This window comes from Cutaneotrichosporon cavernicola (assembly GCF_030864355.1).
Source record: "Cutaneotrichosporon cavernicola HIS019 DNA, chromosome: 5".
Taxonomy (NCBI): Eukaryota; Fungi; Basidiomycota; class Tremellomycetes; order Trichosporonales; family Trichosporonaceae; genus Cutaneotrichosporon; species Cutaneotrichosporon cavernicola.
The window spans coordinates 2,740,846-2,758,423 of NC_083397.1; the positions used below are offsets into that span (position 1 = coordinate 2,740,846).

Consider the following 17,578-nt stretch of genomic DNA (forward strand, 5'->3'; position numbering starts at 1 on the left):
GTTAATCTCTCACACACAAGACTCCTGCTATTCCTGGACGCCACCTTTCTGGCCATCCTTTCGATCCACCGAACGCCCCTCACGACTCAAACGCCACGAGCCAAACGACCCTCACGCTGATATCGACAGCCCCGCCCCCCGCTTCCCCTTACAGTGCCAACCTCACTTAGCCCCAAATGCCTTGGGTCCTTGTCAGTTCCGCCGGCTTGCCTTCAACACATCCACAAACACCAACACCATACCATGCTCTACCAAGCCTAGCGACTACCAATCACTTCCACCCATACCTGTCCGCACTCAAGCTCACGAAACAGCTCCGGTCCATGTCACTCTCGAGCCGGCCACAGAGGCCAAAGTCAAAGGGACAGGTCGGACGTAAACACGACCTGTCCCACCATTCTCCGGTTCCCCAAACACACCATCTCGTCTCTGCCACCACTACCACAACATTTAGCTACTCGCCCTCTCCACCGCGCTACCCCCAGGCCTCGCCGCGCCGCATGTCCTCATCTTACTCGCGCGAGGATAGTGACGACACAATCAACACATCCGACATCAGCCTAACCACGGACGCGTTCACGGACGCCGATGAGAGCAAAAGCCAAAGTTTCACTGAAGCGGACTCTCCCAACCGTCGCAGATCCCAGTCCCAAACACACACAAGCCCCCACACCCACACTCACGTCCACACACAACCCCATCTCTCCCATCACCACCACCAGCATCTTGCTCCACCACCTGGCTTTAAGCATCTCACCGACGCCGCAGCCGATGCGATGGGGACCACGCGGCGCGTGACTCGCCAGCGTGACACTGATGCCATGGCGCACAGCGTGGCGGCCGATCCGCAGGACAAACACCGGCGCACAAACACAAACAGGCAGTCGGCGAGCGGCATCTACTCGATGAACGACAAGGAGCTCATCGCCCTCTTCCGCTTTGGCGAGCGCATTGGGTATGGAAATTGGGGACAAGTGTTTGAGGCCGTGCCGTCGGACACGGACAGTGGCATTGGCGCTGACTCGGCGATCCGCAGCGGCCTCGCGAGCGGTGGGCGAGTCGCCATCAAGATGGTTGAGCGTGCTACGAATCCTGTGAGTTGACCGTACGTATTGATCCAAGCTGACAACAGGCCGCCGCGCACTGCATTCGCGCGCTATGGGGCGAGATGAAGATTATCCGCGGTCTGCGCCACGAGCAACACCCCAGCATCATCCACTTTGAGGCGTTCCTGATCACGCCGTCCTACGCCGCGGTGGTGATGCCGCTCCACCGCAGCCCAATGCCTCTTCCCCTCCCCTTCAATACCGCGCTCAGATACTTCCGCCAGCTGGCTAGCGCCGTCGCGTACCTCCACGAGCGGGGTATTACACACAACGACATCAAACCTGCCAACGTTGTGATCAGCTACAGCGACGTGCCTGTTCTTGTTGACTTTGGCTTCGCACAGCACCACAAGGCAGACGACGCCAAGAGGTTCCTCTCCACCGCGAGCTGGGGCACTCCCGAGTACCTCGACCCGCTGCGCGTCATGGGCCAGCCGCACGATGAGCGGAAGTCGGACGTCTGGAGTCTCGGCGTGACGATGTACGAGGCGCTGGTGGGGCGGACGCCGTTCGAGATCTCGGAGGACGAGGTGTTTGAGACACAGGAGGAACTTGACGAGTACCTCTCCCGCTCGCGATCCGGCAAGTGGTATGGCGAGTACCACATTGGCGACGGTATGTTTAAACAAATTTTGTGACTTCAGCTGAACGCAGACCACCTCGAGCGTATCCTCCAGCACATGCTGTACCCAGACCCGGCGTACCGCCTGCCGGCCGTCGAGATCTACACGGCCATCTCCAACATCATCGAACAGTACGACAAGAGCTCCATCGCGACACCCAGCTTTGCGCGCTCTGACAGCTTCGACCTCGAGTTCAGTGTCACAGAGCGCTCGGCACAGCGGGTCGAACGGGAGCGTGCTGCTGAGAAGGACAAGCACACGGAGCGCCGCCTCAAGACGGCGCAGAGCGAGGTGCTCCGCCGCTCTGCCCTGGGAGACCGGAAGCAGATGGCGAGCGCGAGCGTCCTCCGTCCAGCGAAGCAGTTACGCTCCCGCTCGCCCGACGAGAACGTCTTTGTCGAGGCACCGCCCGTCCCGGCACCGGCGACCAAGCTTCGTCCACGCTGGCGTGATGAACTGAAGCGCGATGACCGCAAAGCCCCGCGTGTTGTCAGCAGTGAGGCGCGCCCTCTCCGGCCAAACACTGCTGCAAGTGCATACAAGGCCGCCACTCCGTCGCCGCCCAAGAAGATGCAGACGCGTGACGAGGCACTTGCAGCCACTCTCCGCTCTCTCCAGGCCAACTCGCGTCAGGGTTCGCCCGTAAACACCCCCTCACCGCGGCGGGAGCGGGAGCGTGAGCGCCCATCTTCCGCCGCCGCCGACTATGCGAGAGCGTACCGCGAGCGCCCACGGCCGGTTGATTCACCCCATCGTGTAATGGACGGGTCTCCCCGTCGTGTCGAGAGTATGCGCGAGCGCCCAGCATCTCGACTTACCAGGCTTGCCGACGTCGCTGAGTGCGAGGTACTCGCGAGCAGCGCGTACCCTCTCACCCCTGAACTGAACCGAGGCCCAACAACGCCCAAGATCCAGATCTCCCCCTCTAGAACCGCACCACGCCTCGACGTCGATATTGCTCCTGCCACCTTCTCGCCCCTCCGTCCGACCGAACCCCTTGTGTCCAAGTATCGCGGTCCACCTGCCACTTCCTCCCCAAACCGCAAGGGTAAGCCTTCCTGAGGCCAACGCTAACGGCAGCCAAACAGAGCACGGCACCGAGTGAGCTCGCGCCAGCCGGTAATGCTCTGCACGACCTCGAGCGCCTGGCTGAGTGGGCGAAGCGGGTTGAGCGTCCGTTTTATTCTAACTGAATGCTGACTAATAGTGTATGTGGAGCAGGCGAAGCGGGCGATGGCGGAGGGCCGCCCCGTGCCGACGATGACGCTGCCAGACCTCGAGGCGCTCGCGGGCGCCCATGCTACCCACTCCATGATCCAGGCGCCGGTGCGCCGGGAGAGTCTGCAGCAGAAGACAGAAGTCCGCGTTGAGACTCGCAGGCTGGAGCCCACGCGCGAGGCACTCGAAGTCCCCATGTCGTCGCTCAGCTCACGCAGTACGGCGAGCACCACGCTGCAGACGCCGCATGCGACTGTCACGACCCTTCCGCAGCCAAAGGAGAAGGAGCACAAGAGTTCGCTGTCCAAGGCGGCGTCGCAGACGCTCAAGCGCCACCCTGTTAGCCAGGTGTTCCGGCGGTGGGGCGGAGACCGCGGGGTGTTGTCGCGTAAGTCCAAAGTGAGGATGAGCTGAAAGTAGCGGAGCGGCCTCGTATTGCTGTGCGCAAGAGCGAGCCGCATCTCGATCGGCGGCCCATCCCCTCCTTCCAACAGCAGGAGGTGCTCGAGACCGAGGGCGAGCCGGAGCGCTTCACGCCCTCCCGCATGGGCAAGCCTGCGAGCAGCATGAGCCTCCGTGAAGCCGTTAAGGCAGGCCTGGGGATGGACCGAGACAAGACCATTCCTCGCCGCTTCGGAACCAGCCCCAATGCCGAGGGCCGAAAGAGCAAGGAGAGTACCAAGAAGGAGGAGAAGAACGAGAGGAGATTAAGCCTGTTCAAGCTCTTCAAGGGCAAGAAGTAATCCCATCCACAAAATCACGAACAACTGTCATGTCCGTGTCCATGTCAATGCCAATGCCCATGTCCAGCCGAGATACCACTTGTATATAATAATACATTCCTACACGCCCTTCATGCACATCACGCCTGCTCTATGATCTACTACTCGCGCCAAGACAGAACGGGTCACAAAGACCCCTTGAGGTCAGGCTCGTCGTCGGATAACTCGTCCATCCGGCGTCCCATGCCCTGCGCCATGGCCTCCTGCCACGCCAAAGCAAAATCGCTCGCCGTTTGCCCCTCGCTCATCTGCACCGCCTCGACTGGGAGCATGTTTGCACCAAATGCGGGGCCGGTGTTGGCAGCGGGGTGTGCGCGCGAGTCGATGACGCGGAGCTCTGGGAGACGCTCCGCTCCGGCCTCAGCCTCATCGCTTGTGGATGGGGAGGCTCTCGCACTCGCTAGCAACTCGTTGAGTTCCTCGTACGAGAAGAGCAACGGGTCCGTAGACCCACGGTACGGCTGGAAGTCGGTGACGGTGATCCTCCCGCTGTCTGCGAGGTACAGGTCGAAGACGTCTGCTGTCAGCTTAAATGTCGGACGCCAGCTCACAGTTCGCCCCGCCAGCATAGTTCTCGCAGATTTCGTCCTCGTAGAACTCGCGGACGCGAGAGACGAGCGCCGCCTGCTCGTCCGCACCCTGGTAGTGCTCGTAGAAGTTGGTGTCTCTCTGCGTGATACCTGACGTCAGCTCACAGTGAGGAGAGTTCAGCTTACCCAACAGAATGTCGTCGCGCACAAAGCACCGCACTTCCTGGCTCGGGTTCATCTCGGTGAACTTCTTGAGCACGAGCTCGATCGATACTTCGGAAGGGATATCGGCGGCGGGAACGCCTTCGTACGCGCTTATGGGGTCGAGGTCGTGCTGCACAAAGTCAGAGGACTTGAGTAGGAGATAGATGTCGTGCGGCGAGGTTGAGTGCAGCGGCCCGTGGCCCTGGGGGAGGATGAAGGCGGCGTCCTGGTGTCAACTAGTCGCGCAGATCCTACAGTAGCTCAGACATGCGCACTCACTCTTGGACTAGTCCAGTTCAGCTTCGGGAACACGGCGCCATACTTATCGATGGCGGCGCGAATCGCCTTGTTCAGCGCGGGGAGATGGTACTTTGGCGCATCTTCGTGGCTTGGCTCAGCGCCCGCGTCTTCGGGGATGAAGATTGAGTCTGACTCGATCCACTGATGTCAGCTTAAATACCGTTGTCGAGCTAAGAAGGGCGCACCTCGAGGAAGGCAGCGCGCTCGTCCAGCGCATCGATGTTGATGACGGTGGCAGGGGTGGTGAGGTCCTCGAAGGTGTCGTACCACGCGCTCGTGCGCGCGGCGTCGACCTCGGACCGGGTGAGGGTCGGGAAGAGGGGCGGAGGCGCTGTTGAAGTAGGTACAGGCATATCTAGACTTTTGATGATGAGGTGAGATGACGAGATGACGAGATCAGCCAAGTTGAGCGAGCTGATGGGAGAATGGACTCGAAAGTGGAGGCACTCCGCTCATATCACTCGCGTGTTACGCACCTCCTAATGACGTGGGTGTTCTCATTTCGGTACATGATGGCCCGAACAAGCGGGTGGATGTGTGGTGGGGTGGGGTGTGCGGGGGACCTTGCGGGGAGAGCGACTGACTATGGGCATCAACGAACGCACGCACACCACCACCACCATCCCCATCCCCTTCCCCTTACCCTTCCCCTTCCCCCTCTCCTTTTCTCCCCCGCATCTCGCCTCAGCAAACCATCAACAATTACTCTTCCTCTTCCTCAACCTCGCATCTCACTCCACACCGCCCGGGCCTCATCCACAACTAAACCACACGCGCCGCTGCTTGGTCATCTCTGCCCACCTCCCATTCCACCATGGTGGGCGTCCAAGAGCCCAACAAGCGCCGCGTCTCCTACATCATCCCCGCCCCAGACTATGAACCCGACATTCTGGAGCTACCCGGTTTCGGCGCCGCTCCGGGTGGCGATGCTCGCTCCTTCCCTTATATCCGTCCGAAAGGCGGTGCGAGTAACGGTGCCGCCCAGTTCGCCAGTAGAAACCCATTTGCGAACCCACCTTCCCTGCAGCTGCCGAAGGAGACACGGCACCCGCAGCACAGGCTGGGCATCTCGGCTCTCGCGCTCGACACGTCCACCGTTGTTAGCGGGACAAACGCACCGGGCGGCATCCTGTACACTGGCGGGCGTGATGGACTCGTCGCGAGTTGGGAGACCCATGTACCACACATGCGTCGACGCGGAAGGCGATACCGCCCCGTGCCAGGACGGGGGACCGGTGGTCGCGTGCGGTGGGAGAGGCTCGGTGACGGAGGCCCCGACTGGGAGGACGACGACGGCGACGACGACGGGGGCGATGATACCTCGTCTGAGGACGACGAGGGGACCCCGGACGTAACGGGCGGCCCCAGGAAGCGCAAGGATTTGGCGTATGAGGACCGGTGGGAGGTTGACCACGCCGCCATGTCACGCCACGTGAGTGGGCTGGTGACTGCGCTGACAGCAGGCGCCGCCACCAACGACGTTCCGCGAGAGCGTGCAGACGCACACGGACTGGGTGAATGCCATGGTTCTCTGCAACAGGAACCAGACGGTCATCACTGCTTCCTCTGATCGCACTATTCGTGCATGGAGTCCGCACGACTGTGACGACGACACAGTTCCCGCGCTTATCGGGCACCACACCGACTATGTGCGTTCATTGGCGTTCGCACGTCACCCTGGTGTACTATTCTCGGGCGCCCTCGATCGGGACATCTCGGTGTGGGACATTGCCAGCCCCAAACCTAACGAGCCCGTACTCAAGGTACGGCTGAGCGAAGCCGACGACCACGGTGGTTCCGGCCTCGAAGGCGAGTGGGGTAGTATCTACGCACTGGGTGTTGGTGAGTCTAGATGTTACAGTGTGTGCTAATGTGCAGACCCAGCTGGTCACTCTTTAGCAGCCGGCACGCCTGAGCGAGTGGTTCGATTGTGGGACCCGCGCGCCGGCGAGCGCTCCGTCACCAAGCTCGTCGGCCACAGTGAATGCGTCCGCGCCATCCTCTTCAGCGACGACGGACGTTACATGCTGACCGGAAGCTCGGACACGACTATCAAGTGAGTTCACATCTTGCTGTGTAGACTTATGCTGACAACAGGCTCTGGTCCGTCGGCGAGCACCGCTGTTTGCATACGTTCAACCACCACACATCGTCGGTATGGTCGCTCTTCTCGAACCATCCCAACCTCGAGCGCTTCTACTCGGGCTCACGCGATGGGCACCTCTGCGTCGTTGATGTGGAGCAGTGCGGCGACATGTCCGAGGGCGAATGTCTTGTGCTTGCAAGAGAGGGACAGCCCGGTGTGCCAGGCCACTACGAGAGCAAGACGGGCGACGAGGCGATCCGCTCCATCTGTGCAATGGACGACGAATACGTCTGGACCGCGACGTCGAGCTCGGACGTTCACTGCTGGCGTGACGTTGGGCGCCGCGTAAACCGTCTTGACGCGGACCATGACGGCGCGTCGTATCACCAAGACTTCGGTGATGGGGCCGACGAACCGCTCGTCTCGGCGCACCTCGACACTGGCTTCGAGCCGACGTCGATCATGGACCCGAACCCGCTGCGCAACAAGCGGCTGTCGATCGATGACACGCCCGAGACGCTCATGCGGACAGACAGCCGCGACTCGAGAACGATCGCGTTCGCACCATCTCCACTCCCTCGTCCCGAGAGTGGGAGCCCGACCTTCGTCGGAACGTCGCCACCTGCATCGCCAGGGGTTTCCTCTGGCGGGTTGCGCGACCGCCCGAACCCCTCCGGCTACCGCCGCTCGACGCTGTCAGGCGCAAGCATCCCGAACTCTATTCTGTCGGAGGACGACGAGGACAACGTACAGCTCCACGGCCTGCCATACGAGAGTCTGGTGTGTCTCGGCCTTCCAGACTCGCCGTACTCGTTTGGGCTGTCGTCTCACGCGGGCATGTCGGCGGCGTCGCTGGCATCAGGGCGCGGGCCTGAGGAGCCTGAGGTGATGATGCGCGATCGCTCTATTAACCCGCGTGACCTTGCCAGACGTGCGTTCGAGGACCGTGAGGTCACAAGCGAGGCGAAGCCGTACCGCCGCAAGCCGATCGAGGTGATCAAGGGTACACCAGGTCTGATCCGGAGCCTGTGCCTCAATGATCGCGTCCATGCCCTCACGCTCGACACTCGCGGTGAGATAGCGGTGTGGCACCTCATTCGCGGCGAGTGTCTTGGTCGTTTCGCAGCAGAGGATGTAGCCGAGGCACTCACGCTCGAGCGTGGTGTAACAAACGTTCCGCAGGAGATCAAGCTGCACCCGCAGGAAGTTCTCGAGCTGGTGCAACGGCGTATCGAGGGCAAGAACAGCGTGTTACCGTGGTGCCAGCTCGACACCAAGGTCGGCCAGATCACGGTGCACCTGGAGGGTGACCGTGTGTTCGCCGCCGAGATCTTGGCCGAGGAGATCGGCATCGACGAGCGCGACCTCGAGGACACGAGCGCGGTTAATATTGGCAAGCTCACATTAGCCAACCTCTTCAGAGGGTTAATCAAGGCTGAGCAGGATGACATTGCTAGCACCTCGCCGACGAGCATGACCTCGTCGTTGCCTGGCGTAGGCCGGAGTCCGCAGGCAACCACACACATTCCCATGAAGTCGCCGCGACACCGGCAGCGCGCCCTCAGCAACGCGTCACTCGGCGGTGGCATCACGCCGAGTATCAACATTGCTGGCCTGACTACGCGAGCTCAGACGCCTGCGATTCGGCCAGAGGGTCCGCCCCTCGGACAGAGCGCGCCGGCTGCGAGTGGATGGCTGTCCCTTCCAGCGGCAGCGAAGGCGGCGAATATTCCCACATCTTCACCAGGGATGAGTTCGCCCAGCGTGGCTAACCACTTCACACCGGGGAGCATGCCCGCGAGCCGCGACTATTTCTCGCTCCGGAAGGACGGGACCAACGGGGACAAGACGCCGTCGACTCCGTCATCGTCGACACCAGCCACCAACGAGAAGGACAAGAGCTCGAGCGGCCTACTCAAGAAGGGCTTCAAGGGGTTCGGGAAGAAGAAGGCTGTCGAGGCGTCACCGATGGCGACTGTTACCGAGAGCAAGCGCGAGGAGAAGACGGAAGAGGTGTCCAAGCTCTCGGACCGCGATCGGCAGCAGCTCCTGTTCCTCGACATGGTACGGTCGCGCCCCTTCGGGCCGCCGTCAGCAACAGACGCGCCAGCGCTGCTCATCCCGACGAGCACCCGTGTCATCATTTCGGAGCAGGCGCATGCGGACGGCGCGTACATTGTGACTTACCGCTCAACGGTGGGAAGCACAGAGAGGGACATCGAGCCCCTCGAGCTCAACTCGCCGTTCTGGCTCTTAAACTTCCTCTTCACGAGCGCGACGCCCGAGGAGCGGCGTCCGCCCAAGATTCCACTCATTTTACTTCCCGAGGGCGCGTCGCGCGATTCGGGCAAGGGCCTCAAGGTGCAGGCGTCGCGCACCGCGCGCGTGCGTGGCGTCCTGGAACACCTGCACGGTGTCCTCGCGCGCGAGGAGGGCCGCGATCGCGCCATGTCGGCCGCGAGCGCGATGAGTGGCGTTGCCGATGTGCCCGCGCGGCGACCGGAGGACACGCTCGAGCTGTGGTGCGGACAGCATCTCGCTGACCCGGAGATGAAGGTCGCGACGCTCAAGCAGTACTACTGGCGCGGAGGCCCGGACATGGTCCTCCATTACCGGCGCAAGTCATAGAGGGGCTAGAATGCATACCCATAGCTATTTTGATGGCAGCGCGTGTGGAACGCGAGGCGGCATGGCGTCGGATGGCGCGGTGGCTTGCCCGAGACTTTGCCGATCACATCCAGTACCAGTTTAATCCCATCATCTCGGTACGCTTGGACCACTGGCTGACGTATTTTGGAGGCATTTGATAGCCAACGCGTCGAGCAAATCAGGAGGTGGGTAGATTGAGTCTTGAGGTGTGTCAGCCTGGAGCCCCAGCGTCACGACGTCCCATTGATCATTGGTGGGGCGTGCCTGGGAGAATGGGGCCCGATACCCCGCGACTTTTCAGCAACAGGTGGTCGGAACGACGGCGACATTATGGGCCAAGCAAGGCGGCGTAGCCGTCGGGTTCAACTGTTCGTGCAGGAGCCGACGGGCTCGTTGTTAGTTGTTAGGGCGCAGAGCACCTTAACTGGAACCCATTCCGCCACATCGGCTCTTCGCTCAAAGTCACGCCGCTCAGAGTCGAGCGCTCCTCTGCACCCCAACTCGTGCTCGCACAGCGCAGACTCGCAGACACCATAAAGCGGCGCAAGCCAGGGCCGGCTATGTGACTATTGCTAGTAGAACACTCGTGCATCTGGTACAAGTACTCCCTCGGAAATCTAGATTTACTTGGGGACAGCAGCGATCTCGACGCCGCCGGTAGCGTTGAGCAGGCGCTTGATGTCGCCGTAGATAAGGAACTGGCCGGCAGTAAGAGTACCGATCATAACAAGACGGGCAGTCATGCCGGTGTAGAGACCCTTGAGACCGAGCTGCTTGGACATCGAGATGAGACGCGAGGTGGTGCTCTGTCCGGGCTCGCCCTTGGTCTTGTTGATCTTGGAGAGGAGGGTGTCGGCGGGCTGCGAGATGACGGCGGCGGCCATACCGGCGATGAGACCGGAGACGAGGTTGAGGCCGGTGGTCTGGCCGTTGGTGAGGTCCTCCTTCTTCTTCTTCGTAAGCTGGAGGATCTTCTCAACCGAGATCTCGTAGACGGCGAACTTGGCCATGGTGTACGGGATCTGCTTGAAGAGAATGGGGCCGAAGCCGGCGTAGAAGGCACCGGGGCCCTCCTCGCGGAGGATGCGGAGGAAGCCCGAGGCGAGACCCGACGCGAAGGTGGGCTGCGAGACGAGACGGATACGGGTGGCCTCAAGGGGGCAGAGGGCAATGTCGGCGAAGAACTCGGCGATACCCGAGGCACCGAGGTAGATAGCCTGGCGGTTCTGCGAGGCCTTCTCGACACCGAAGTAGTCGATGGCCTGCTTCTTCCAGAACTCGTAACCACCGAACTTGAAGGCACCCTGGATGGCGTAACCGACAACGGTGGGGCCGAGACCAGTAAGAAGAGCACCGACACCCTCAGACGAGATGATCTGGCGGAAGGCGTTGATCATACCCTGCAAGTCAGCGGAGCTCGACATGACCGCGAGGAGTGCTACACAGCAGTAACGATGTGAGATCGCCAGCTGCTGTCGTTTGCGACGACCTGAATCCTGAATTTGCTGGCGACCGGGCGTCACGGATGTGTGTCCGCCGGACCCAGCACACAGGGATGTCGGAGGAACGGCGCTTTTGCTCCGATGTGGATGCAACTCACCTTGTTGTAGATCTCGGGCGAGAGCTGGATACGAGTCTTGACGACATCGACGGGGGTGAGAGCACCGTGGGTGATGGCACAGCCAAGAGCACCGGCAACGGCGAAGCTGTGTGTTAGATACCATACCCATGGCACATCCGAGCTCTGCAATGGATTACTCACCGAGCGTAGAGGTCAGCACCAGTGGGGGGGGCCTTGGCGTCCTTGGCCTCGGTGGCCGCCGGCGCGTAGAACTTGGCCGAGGGGTTGAAGAGGGGGTTGAACTGGTACGGCATTTTGGGTGATTACAAGTGTTTTTTTTTTTTGAGACACAAGAGAAGAGAGGAGAGAGAAGATAAGAAAAAGAGGAAGAGGGAGGAGGGGGGGGTTAAGATGTAGAGTGGGGAGGAAGGTGATTGATAGGGTGGTGACGGGCTTGTATGTATAGGTTGGCTACCCTTTCTTACCGCTTAAAGTCTACCACCCCCTTAAGCTGCAAAAGTCTTGCACGCGGCACAGTCCCGGTTCACTCCACCGGCCGCACTACGACCCTGAAGCATTTCAGTCCGTCCCTCCGTTTGCCTCTCCTCACTTGCCTAACAACTCCGAAAACGCCGCCCCACGTGCGTGATCTACCTATATCCACCCAGCCAAGAACCGTGCCGTTTGATCCTAGTCCCCAATGACCCGGTGCTTACTTCTCGGGGCTCGGGGTGTCGGGATCCGTTTCTTGGCTTGCTCTTTGTATCACACTTTCATCCATGGACACGCGCTGTCACAGAGTTGATGACAGGGGCGAATGACACTGGTGTGCTGCTGATGAAGACGGACTGATCGACACCAAACATGCGAGGTATACTGGCGAGTATCGGAGCGTGCCGGGTTCGGAAGTATTTCCGGAGGAACGTGGGACGGGATAGCGTCGGGTTGCCGGGGTAAGATACCGCCGCCACCATGCGGCACCGCGCCCAGCGAGTTGCACTGACCCTGGTTCTGATGGCGAGGAAAGCGGGCTTGGCGCCGGAGACTGCGGGCATGTTGGGGAGCTGCATGGTCTGGGGCATTAGTATGATGATAGGTGAGAGAGAAGTAACAGTGGTCATGGCGTCGGAGACGGTGAGGGAGTAAGGAGACCGTGGAGAGAAGAGAGAAGAGAGAAGAGAGAAGAGAGAAAAGGGAATAAAGGTGAGTGGATGAAGGAAGGCGGGGCAAATACCACCAGACGTACCAAGCAAGTGAAGGAAGTGGCTGAAGGAAGGAGAGGCAAGTACACCGCCACCCTGCAGCTCTCAACACACTCAAATGCACTTCACATACACACTCACGTTCTCACATTGTACACTCAACTTGATACAGCCGGCTACATCGCGGAACACTTCTCTCTAATGATATCCGTATGGTGACACAACTACTCCAACAGACACGCTGACAATTAGATTACATCGACCACCACCCCTCCCCCTGCTGCTCGTATTCCTCTCGCTCGTCTATACGCCAGCTATCCTCCTCATTTCCCTTCTCAACCATGTCGTGACCCTTGTGGCTCCCATACGTGTCGTGGCCACCATACGCCGGTCGGACCTCGTAACCTTGGTAAGCCTTTGACCCCTCGTAACCCTCGTCGTCTCTTCTGAGCATGTCGCGCTCGGGATCGAATAGCGCCACGCCCGGCGCTTCCCCAGCTTCGGCGCGCAGCACCTCGTTCTCCTCCCGTAGTCTCAATCCCCAATCAACGAGCGAGCGGTTGACATCGCGATACCGCACGACCTTGGCTTGGAGGCGGGCGATCTCGGCGCGGGCTTCCTGAAGCTCGACAGCGGACTCGAATGCAGAACCCAGTGTCTCGCAATACCGGTGCATGAGGCCGCTGTAGGCGCGCGAGCGCATGACGGCGTTGCTGAGGGTCTGGACGCGCTCTGAGCGCTCGGCGAGCTCACGGGGCGTGGGGTCGGGTTGTGGCGTGATGAGGGAAGGTAGCGAATTGAGGGACGCCGACGAGAGAGACGGGATCGAAGCAATGGCTGCGGGCGATTCCGGGCTGGGCACGAGGGGGAACTGCGGAGACGTTGGCGGCTTGATCATCTCCAGGGTGGGCGTGAGAGGCGGCGCAGAAGAGGTGCTCGAGCCGGAGACGGTGCGGGGTGGCGTCGGCGCCTGGATCATGATCGCGGGTCGGAAGGGAAAGCAGTCACGTTCGAGGATGATGTGTGCCGGTGTCTTGTACACGAACTTGGCAGGCGCGTTGCGCACATCTGGATGGCGGCGGGGTACCTCCTGGATGTCGAGAGAGGGACATGTATCGAAGTCAAACTCGAAACTGTGGCGCACAATCTCGAGGCTGCTCGTACGCACCGGGATGGCGGGGTGGCCGACGGGGATGACTTGGTGGCCGACCTCTACTTCGACGCTGGAGAGAGAACCGGAATCGCCAGACCCCGGCGAGTCGAGCACGAAGGCGCGGGCCAGCGCCTCGATGGTGGGTTGGCGAGAGAGGGGGAGGGTGTCTGCGCTCCACGCGGCTGTTCTCAGCGGCCTTTCCAACTGGTCGACTCACCAGGTAGATATCCCTCGAATTCGTCGCGCTCGAGTAGCATCCATCCCTCATCGGAGCGTGCGCGCATGAGCGTATGCCGCAGCGGCGCAGGCTGCTGCGGGCGTGCGGGCGTGCTGAAGCGGCGCCGGGGCATGGCGAGAGTGGTCGTGACTGATGAATGAGGTGTGAGGAAGTGAGAGTTGACGTGGGGATACAGCTGTGACTGTTGTATGTACGGTTTCAAGTGACGGAAGGGGTGGGGGGATGGTCGTTGGCGTTCAGCCCCTCGTCGTTGTGGCGCGCACCCCATCCTTTACCACCGCCCCCTTTCTCCCACGCCCGCGGCCCGTGCGAGCGCCGACCTGCCCATCTCATTGTACGATGTAAGTCCCAGCAGTGGCGTTTAGCATGCTCGTCCCCGCCATCGCCGATAGCGACATCACCGGGTGGCAGGTTTGATCGCTGGTATTCGGTTGTGGCTGGTCAATAGTGTAACGCAAACATTGGTGTCCTGGATTCCGCGCGTGACAGTGATAAGAGTGAGTGGGTGGTGAATGATGGTGATCAAAGGAAGAACTGGGTGGCAGCCGTCAGTTGTGTTTACGAGCTCTTGACACGATGGAAGAGTGTGGTCGGGTACAGCGCTAGATGGAAAGAGGGTAGACGTGTGGGATGTGAGATGAGAGATTGAGCGCGTAACGCCAGTCAAGACGGAGATCCGCATGGAAGTGAGCGCGTGTTGTCGACATTGCACAGTCAAGTGCTCGGCATTCTAAGGCATCAAGCGGCTCTGGAATGACGAACCGTCGAATGCACGCCGGGTACCGATGTGCAAAACATGGAAGATGTTTTGGGCCATGAGAATTGAGGATGCATCGACCTTTTGCCTTTTGCCTCAGCAGAGCTCGGTAGCTTGCTCTGTAGCGTGGCAGCCGACCGAGTGGGGCAGGTAAGGCATCTGAGGGCGGAAGGGGCGCTTGTGAGGCGGCTGCAGTCGCTTGGACTGGCCATCTCAGGCACGAAACGTGGGGTGGAGCGGATATGAGGCGCATCTCGGTGTTCACACCGTACCTCAATGCGATGCGACCTCGATGCACCATCTTTCGTTCCGCTCCAAGCGCTGAGTGAAAAGAGATGGAGATATAAGAGAGGGGTGGATGACTGACCGCCGACGATTCTCACAGACACAGACACAGACACAGACACAGACACAGACACAGACACAGACACAGACACAGACACAGACACAGACACAGACACAGACACAGACACAGACACAGCGTACACAAACAGAGACACAGACACAAACGCAGCGTACACAAACACACACTCAGAGACACAATGACGATCACTACTCCGAAGACCGACAGCCAGCGCATGAACGCGACCCTCCAGTCCTCGTGCCAGTGGGGTTCCACCCCCGACGGGGGAATGAACCGCCTCGCCTTGAACGACGACGACGCACGCGTACGGCGCTGGTTCATCTCTGAGACCAAGGCGCTGGGCTGCAGTGTCTCCATCGATGCGATGGGAAATATCTTCGCCGTGCGTCCGGGTCGTCGCAACCTCCCCCCCATCGCGGTAGGGAGCCACCTCGACACCCAGCCCACGGGAGGCCGGTACGATGGTATCCTGGGCGTTTTGGCTGGCCTGGAGATCCTCAAAGCCCTCCAAGCGGCGCAGTACGAGACCGACTACCCCGTCGCGGCGGTGTGCTGGACGAACGAGGAGGGTGCGCGTTTCGTGCCCTCCTGCCTTGGTAGCGGGGTCTATGCTGGCGACATGTCTCTGGAGTACGGGTGAGTCCTATATATATACATGTCGCTAATTCAGACACACCCGTACCGACACTGCTGGGGTTTCGGTACGCTCCGAGCTGGAGCGGCACGACATGCTCGGCTCCATGCCAGCCTCGCACACTTCCAACCCCCTCAGCGCGCACTTTGAGCTGCATATCGAGCAGGGTCCCATCCTGTTCGAGGCGGGTCTCCCAGTCGCGGCCGTATCGGGCGTACAGGGATGGCGCTGGTTTGAGATCTCGCTACAGGGACGTGGTAGCCACGCCGGCACTACTCCTTTCGGGTACAGGCGCGACCCGCTTATCGCTTTCGCCAAGCTGGTTCTGGCGGCGGAGGAGATTGCCAAGTCCCACCGTGGGCTGTGTACCATTGGGCGGGTGGGAAGCGCTGCGATTCAGAGCACCAACTGCGTGATGGACGATGTGGTGTTCCACCTCGATATCCGACACCGCCAGCTTGAGGGGATGGATGCGCTCGAGCGGGCGATGAGAAAGGAGTTTGCGAGGATTGTGGGTGGAGAGGAGGGGGTCGAGATTGCGCGCTGGGACACGCTTTCGACAGTTGACCCTACTGTTTTCGACGCCGACGCGGTGAACTGTGTTCGGGAGGCGGCGCGGCTGACCGGCACCGCTCACGATGATTTGGTTAGCGGGGCTGGACACGACTCGGTGTTCACGGCCCGCAACTGTCCTACAGCCATGTGCTTCATCCGGTGCAGGGACGGGATTAGCCACCACCCCAGCGAATACTCTACGCCCGAGGATATGTGAGTTTTGCCTCGAGAGTGGGCTGACGATAGCGCGATTGGGACGGAGACGCTCCTCCAGGCTGTGCTGGCTTACGAGAGCAAGATGGCCGCCAAGCTGGCGTAGGGTAGTGTAGCATGTATCTGTATCTGTGGTGATCGTGGCTGCGTAGATCAAAGGGCTCTTCGAGTTGCTCTGTCCGATACTGCCCGAAACGACGTGATAGGCATAACGGAGAGGCGTCAGGCTGACCTAACGTTATGAAAGGAACGATAGCAATGGTAGCCAAATGGCCATGACGATGACGTTTGCCGAGCGCGGAAAGTGGCACAACTCGCGTGACATGACAGTGGCAACCGCGTAGGCCGCGGACGTAAGGACTCCGATATTCGGCTATGTATGCTCATTCTGGCAGCACTGCACTATCACACGTCTAACGTCGATAGGGGAGGTTCAGTGGCGATAGAGGCCGCCATACAGGCGTGATAACAAAGCAATACCACGGAGTGAGGGTTGGGGAACGCGAGTTGCGATTAGTTATCGGTTCCACCTTCGGCTCCGAGGCTGATAACGACCTTGAAATGCCATCCATCAGAGGTGTTAGTTGTCAGTCTTCTTATCGCACAGCGAGGAAGCAAGAAACGAAGAAGCAAGCAAGGAAACAGTCTGCATTCTGAATAGGTCGGTAGCAACAACATACAACATTCCGGTTGTGGGATAAGTGGGAAAACATTAGGACTGTCATCAGCCACTTATCCATTTGGCGTGTCTCACCATGATCACTTCCGTTCAATAGTTGACAATGTCGATCAAGAGGCCTAGAAGTCGTCCTCGTCCTCCTCAATGGTGCGGTTCTGGATCGCGAGGAGCATGGCGGCCGATTGGCGCTGCGATGCGATCTCGCTCTGGCTCATCCGGCGCTGGGGCGGGTGCGGCGGCGCAGGTTCCTTGGACGTAGTCTCGATGGGTGCGCCGAATGGCGAGGTGAACGTGGGAACGTCCGGGGCCTGCGACGCGTTGGAAGCCTGAGTAGTAGGCGGCATTGTGAGTGAGGTTGTGGCAGATATGGTGGTGGTTGGTGGTTGGAGATGGTGTGTCGTGGCTTGGAGTCGGAGAGCGCGCAAGATATATGTGCGCGAGCGCGAGATGCGAATGGGAGCTCGAATGAGGATCTGGTATGTATGCGGACAGGTGGCGCAAGTGGAGTGGGGAAGAACTGAAGGTATATGTCTCTATCTCTTATATGCCCAAACTCTCGATAGAGGGGTATACGGCCGAAGTGGTGCGGCCGGTGGAGCCTGGGTGTGGCATACCCGGAGGTGTCGACAGGTCAGCTGGCCGTCGGTGCGGAATGCGTAGGTCTCCCGATAAGGATCCGCCACCAGCTTGCCATCCCGGTCCTGGTCCGCGTCCCCACCCGGGC

General features: G+C 60.4%; 7 protein-coding genes across 7 annotated transcripts; 3 read left to right on the top strand and 4 right to left on the bottom strand.

Annotated features, from left to right (window-relative positions):
- Positions 1-776: 776 nt before the first annotated feature.
- Positions 777-3,690, top strand: CcaverHIS019_0510790 (uncharacterized protein; the record flags this gene model as incomplete). Its single annotated transcript, XM_060602309.1, has 6 exons — positions 777-1,094; positions 1,133-1,721; positions 1,761-2,777; positions 2,810-2,902; positions 2,937-3,335; positions 3,368-3,690. 6 exons carry the CDS (start codon positions 777-779, stop codon positions 3,688-3,690), a joined length of 2,739 nt encoding a protein of 912 aa, XP_060458716.1.
- A 164-nt stretch (positions 3,691-3,854) lies between these two features.
- Positions 3,855-5,116, bottom strand: CDC123 (uncharacterized protein; the record flags this gene model as incomplete). The annotated part of the gene is made up of 5 exons (XM_060602310.1): positions 3,855-4,246; positions 4,281-4,409; positions 4,446-4,689; positions 4,743-4,904; positions 4,949-5,116. 5 exons carry the CDS (start codon positions 5,114-5,116, stop codon positions 3,855-3,857), a joined length of 1,095 nt encoding a protein of 364 aa, XP_060458717.1.
- Positions 5,117-5,577: 461 nt separating this feature from the next.
- CcaverHIS019_0510810 (uncharacterized protein) lies at positions 5,578-9,477 on the top strand (the record flags this gene model as incomplete). Its single annotated transcript, XM_060602312.1, has 4 exons — positions 5,578-6,195; positions 6,227-6,605; positions 6,642-6,819; positions 6,861-9,477. 4 exons carry the CDS (start codon positions 5,578-5,580, stop codon positions 9,475-9,477), a joined length of 3,792 nt encoding a protein of 1,263 aa, XP_060458718.1.
- Positions 9,478-10,121: 644 nt separating this feature from the next.
- Positions 10,122-11,373, bottom strand: MIR1 (uncharacterized protein; the record flags this gene model as incomplete). The annotated part of the gene is made up of 3 exons (XM_060602313.1): positions 10,122-10,898; positions 11,099-11,204; positions 11,261-11,373. The coding sequence occupies 3 exons, from the start codon at positions 11,371-11,373 to the stop codon at positions 10,122-10,124; spliced, it is 996 nt and encodes a 331-aa protein (XP_060458719.1).
- Positions 11,374-12,514: 1,141 nt separating this feature from the next.
- CcaverHIS019_0510830 (uncharacterized protein) lies at positions 12,515-13,764 on the bottom strand (the record flags this gene model as incomplete). Its single annotated transcript, XM_060602314.1, has 2 exons — positions 12,515-13,596; positions 13,632-13,764. 2 exons carry the CDS (start codon positions 13,762-13,764, stop codon positions 12,515-12,517), a joined length of 1,215 nt encoding a protein of 404 aa, XP_060458720.1.
- Positions 13,765-14,951: 1,187 nt separating this feature from the next.
- On the top strand, positions 14,952-16,281 carry CcaverHIS019_0510840 (uncharacterized protein; the record flags this gene model as incomplete). The annotated part of the gene is made up of 3 exons (XM_060602315.1): positions 14,952-15,409; positions 15,444-16,175; positions 16,209-16,281. 3 exons carry the CDS (start codon positions 14,952-14,954, stop codon positions 16,279-16,281), a joined length of 1,263 nt encoding a protein of 420 aa, XP_060458721.1.
- A 692-nt stretch (positions 16,282-16,973) lies between these two features.
- CcaverHIS019_0510850 (uncharacterized protein) lies at positions 16,974-17,198 on the bottom strand (the record flags this gene model as incomplete). The annotated part of the gene is made up of 1 exon (XM_060602316.1): positions 16,974-17,198. The coding sequence occupies one exon, from the start codon at positions 17,196-17,198 to the stop codon at positions 16,974-16,976; it is 225 nt and encodes a 74-aa protein (XP_060458722.1).
- Between the last annotated feature and the right edge of the window lie 380 nt (positions 17,199-17,578).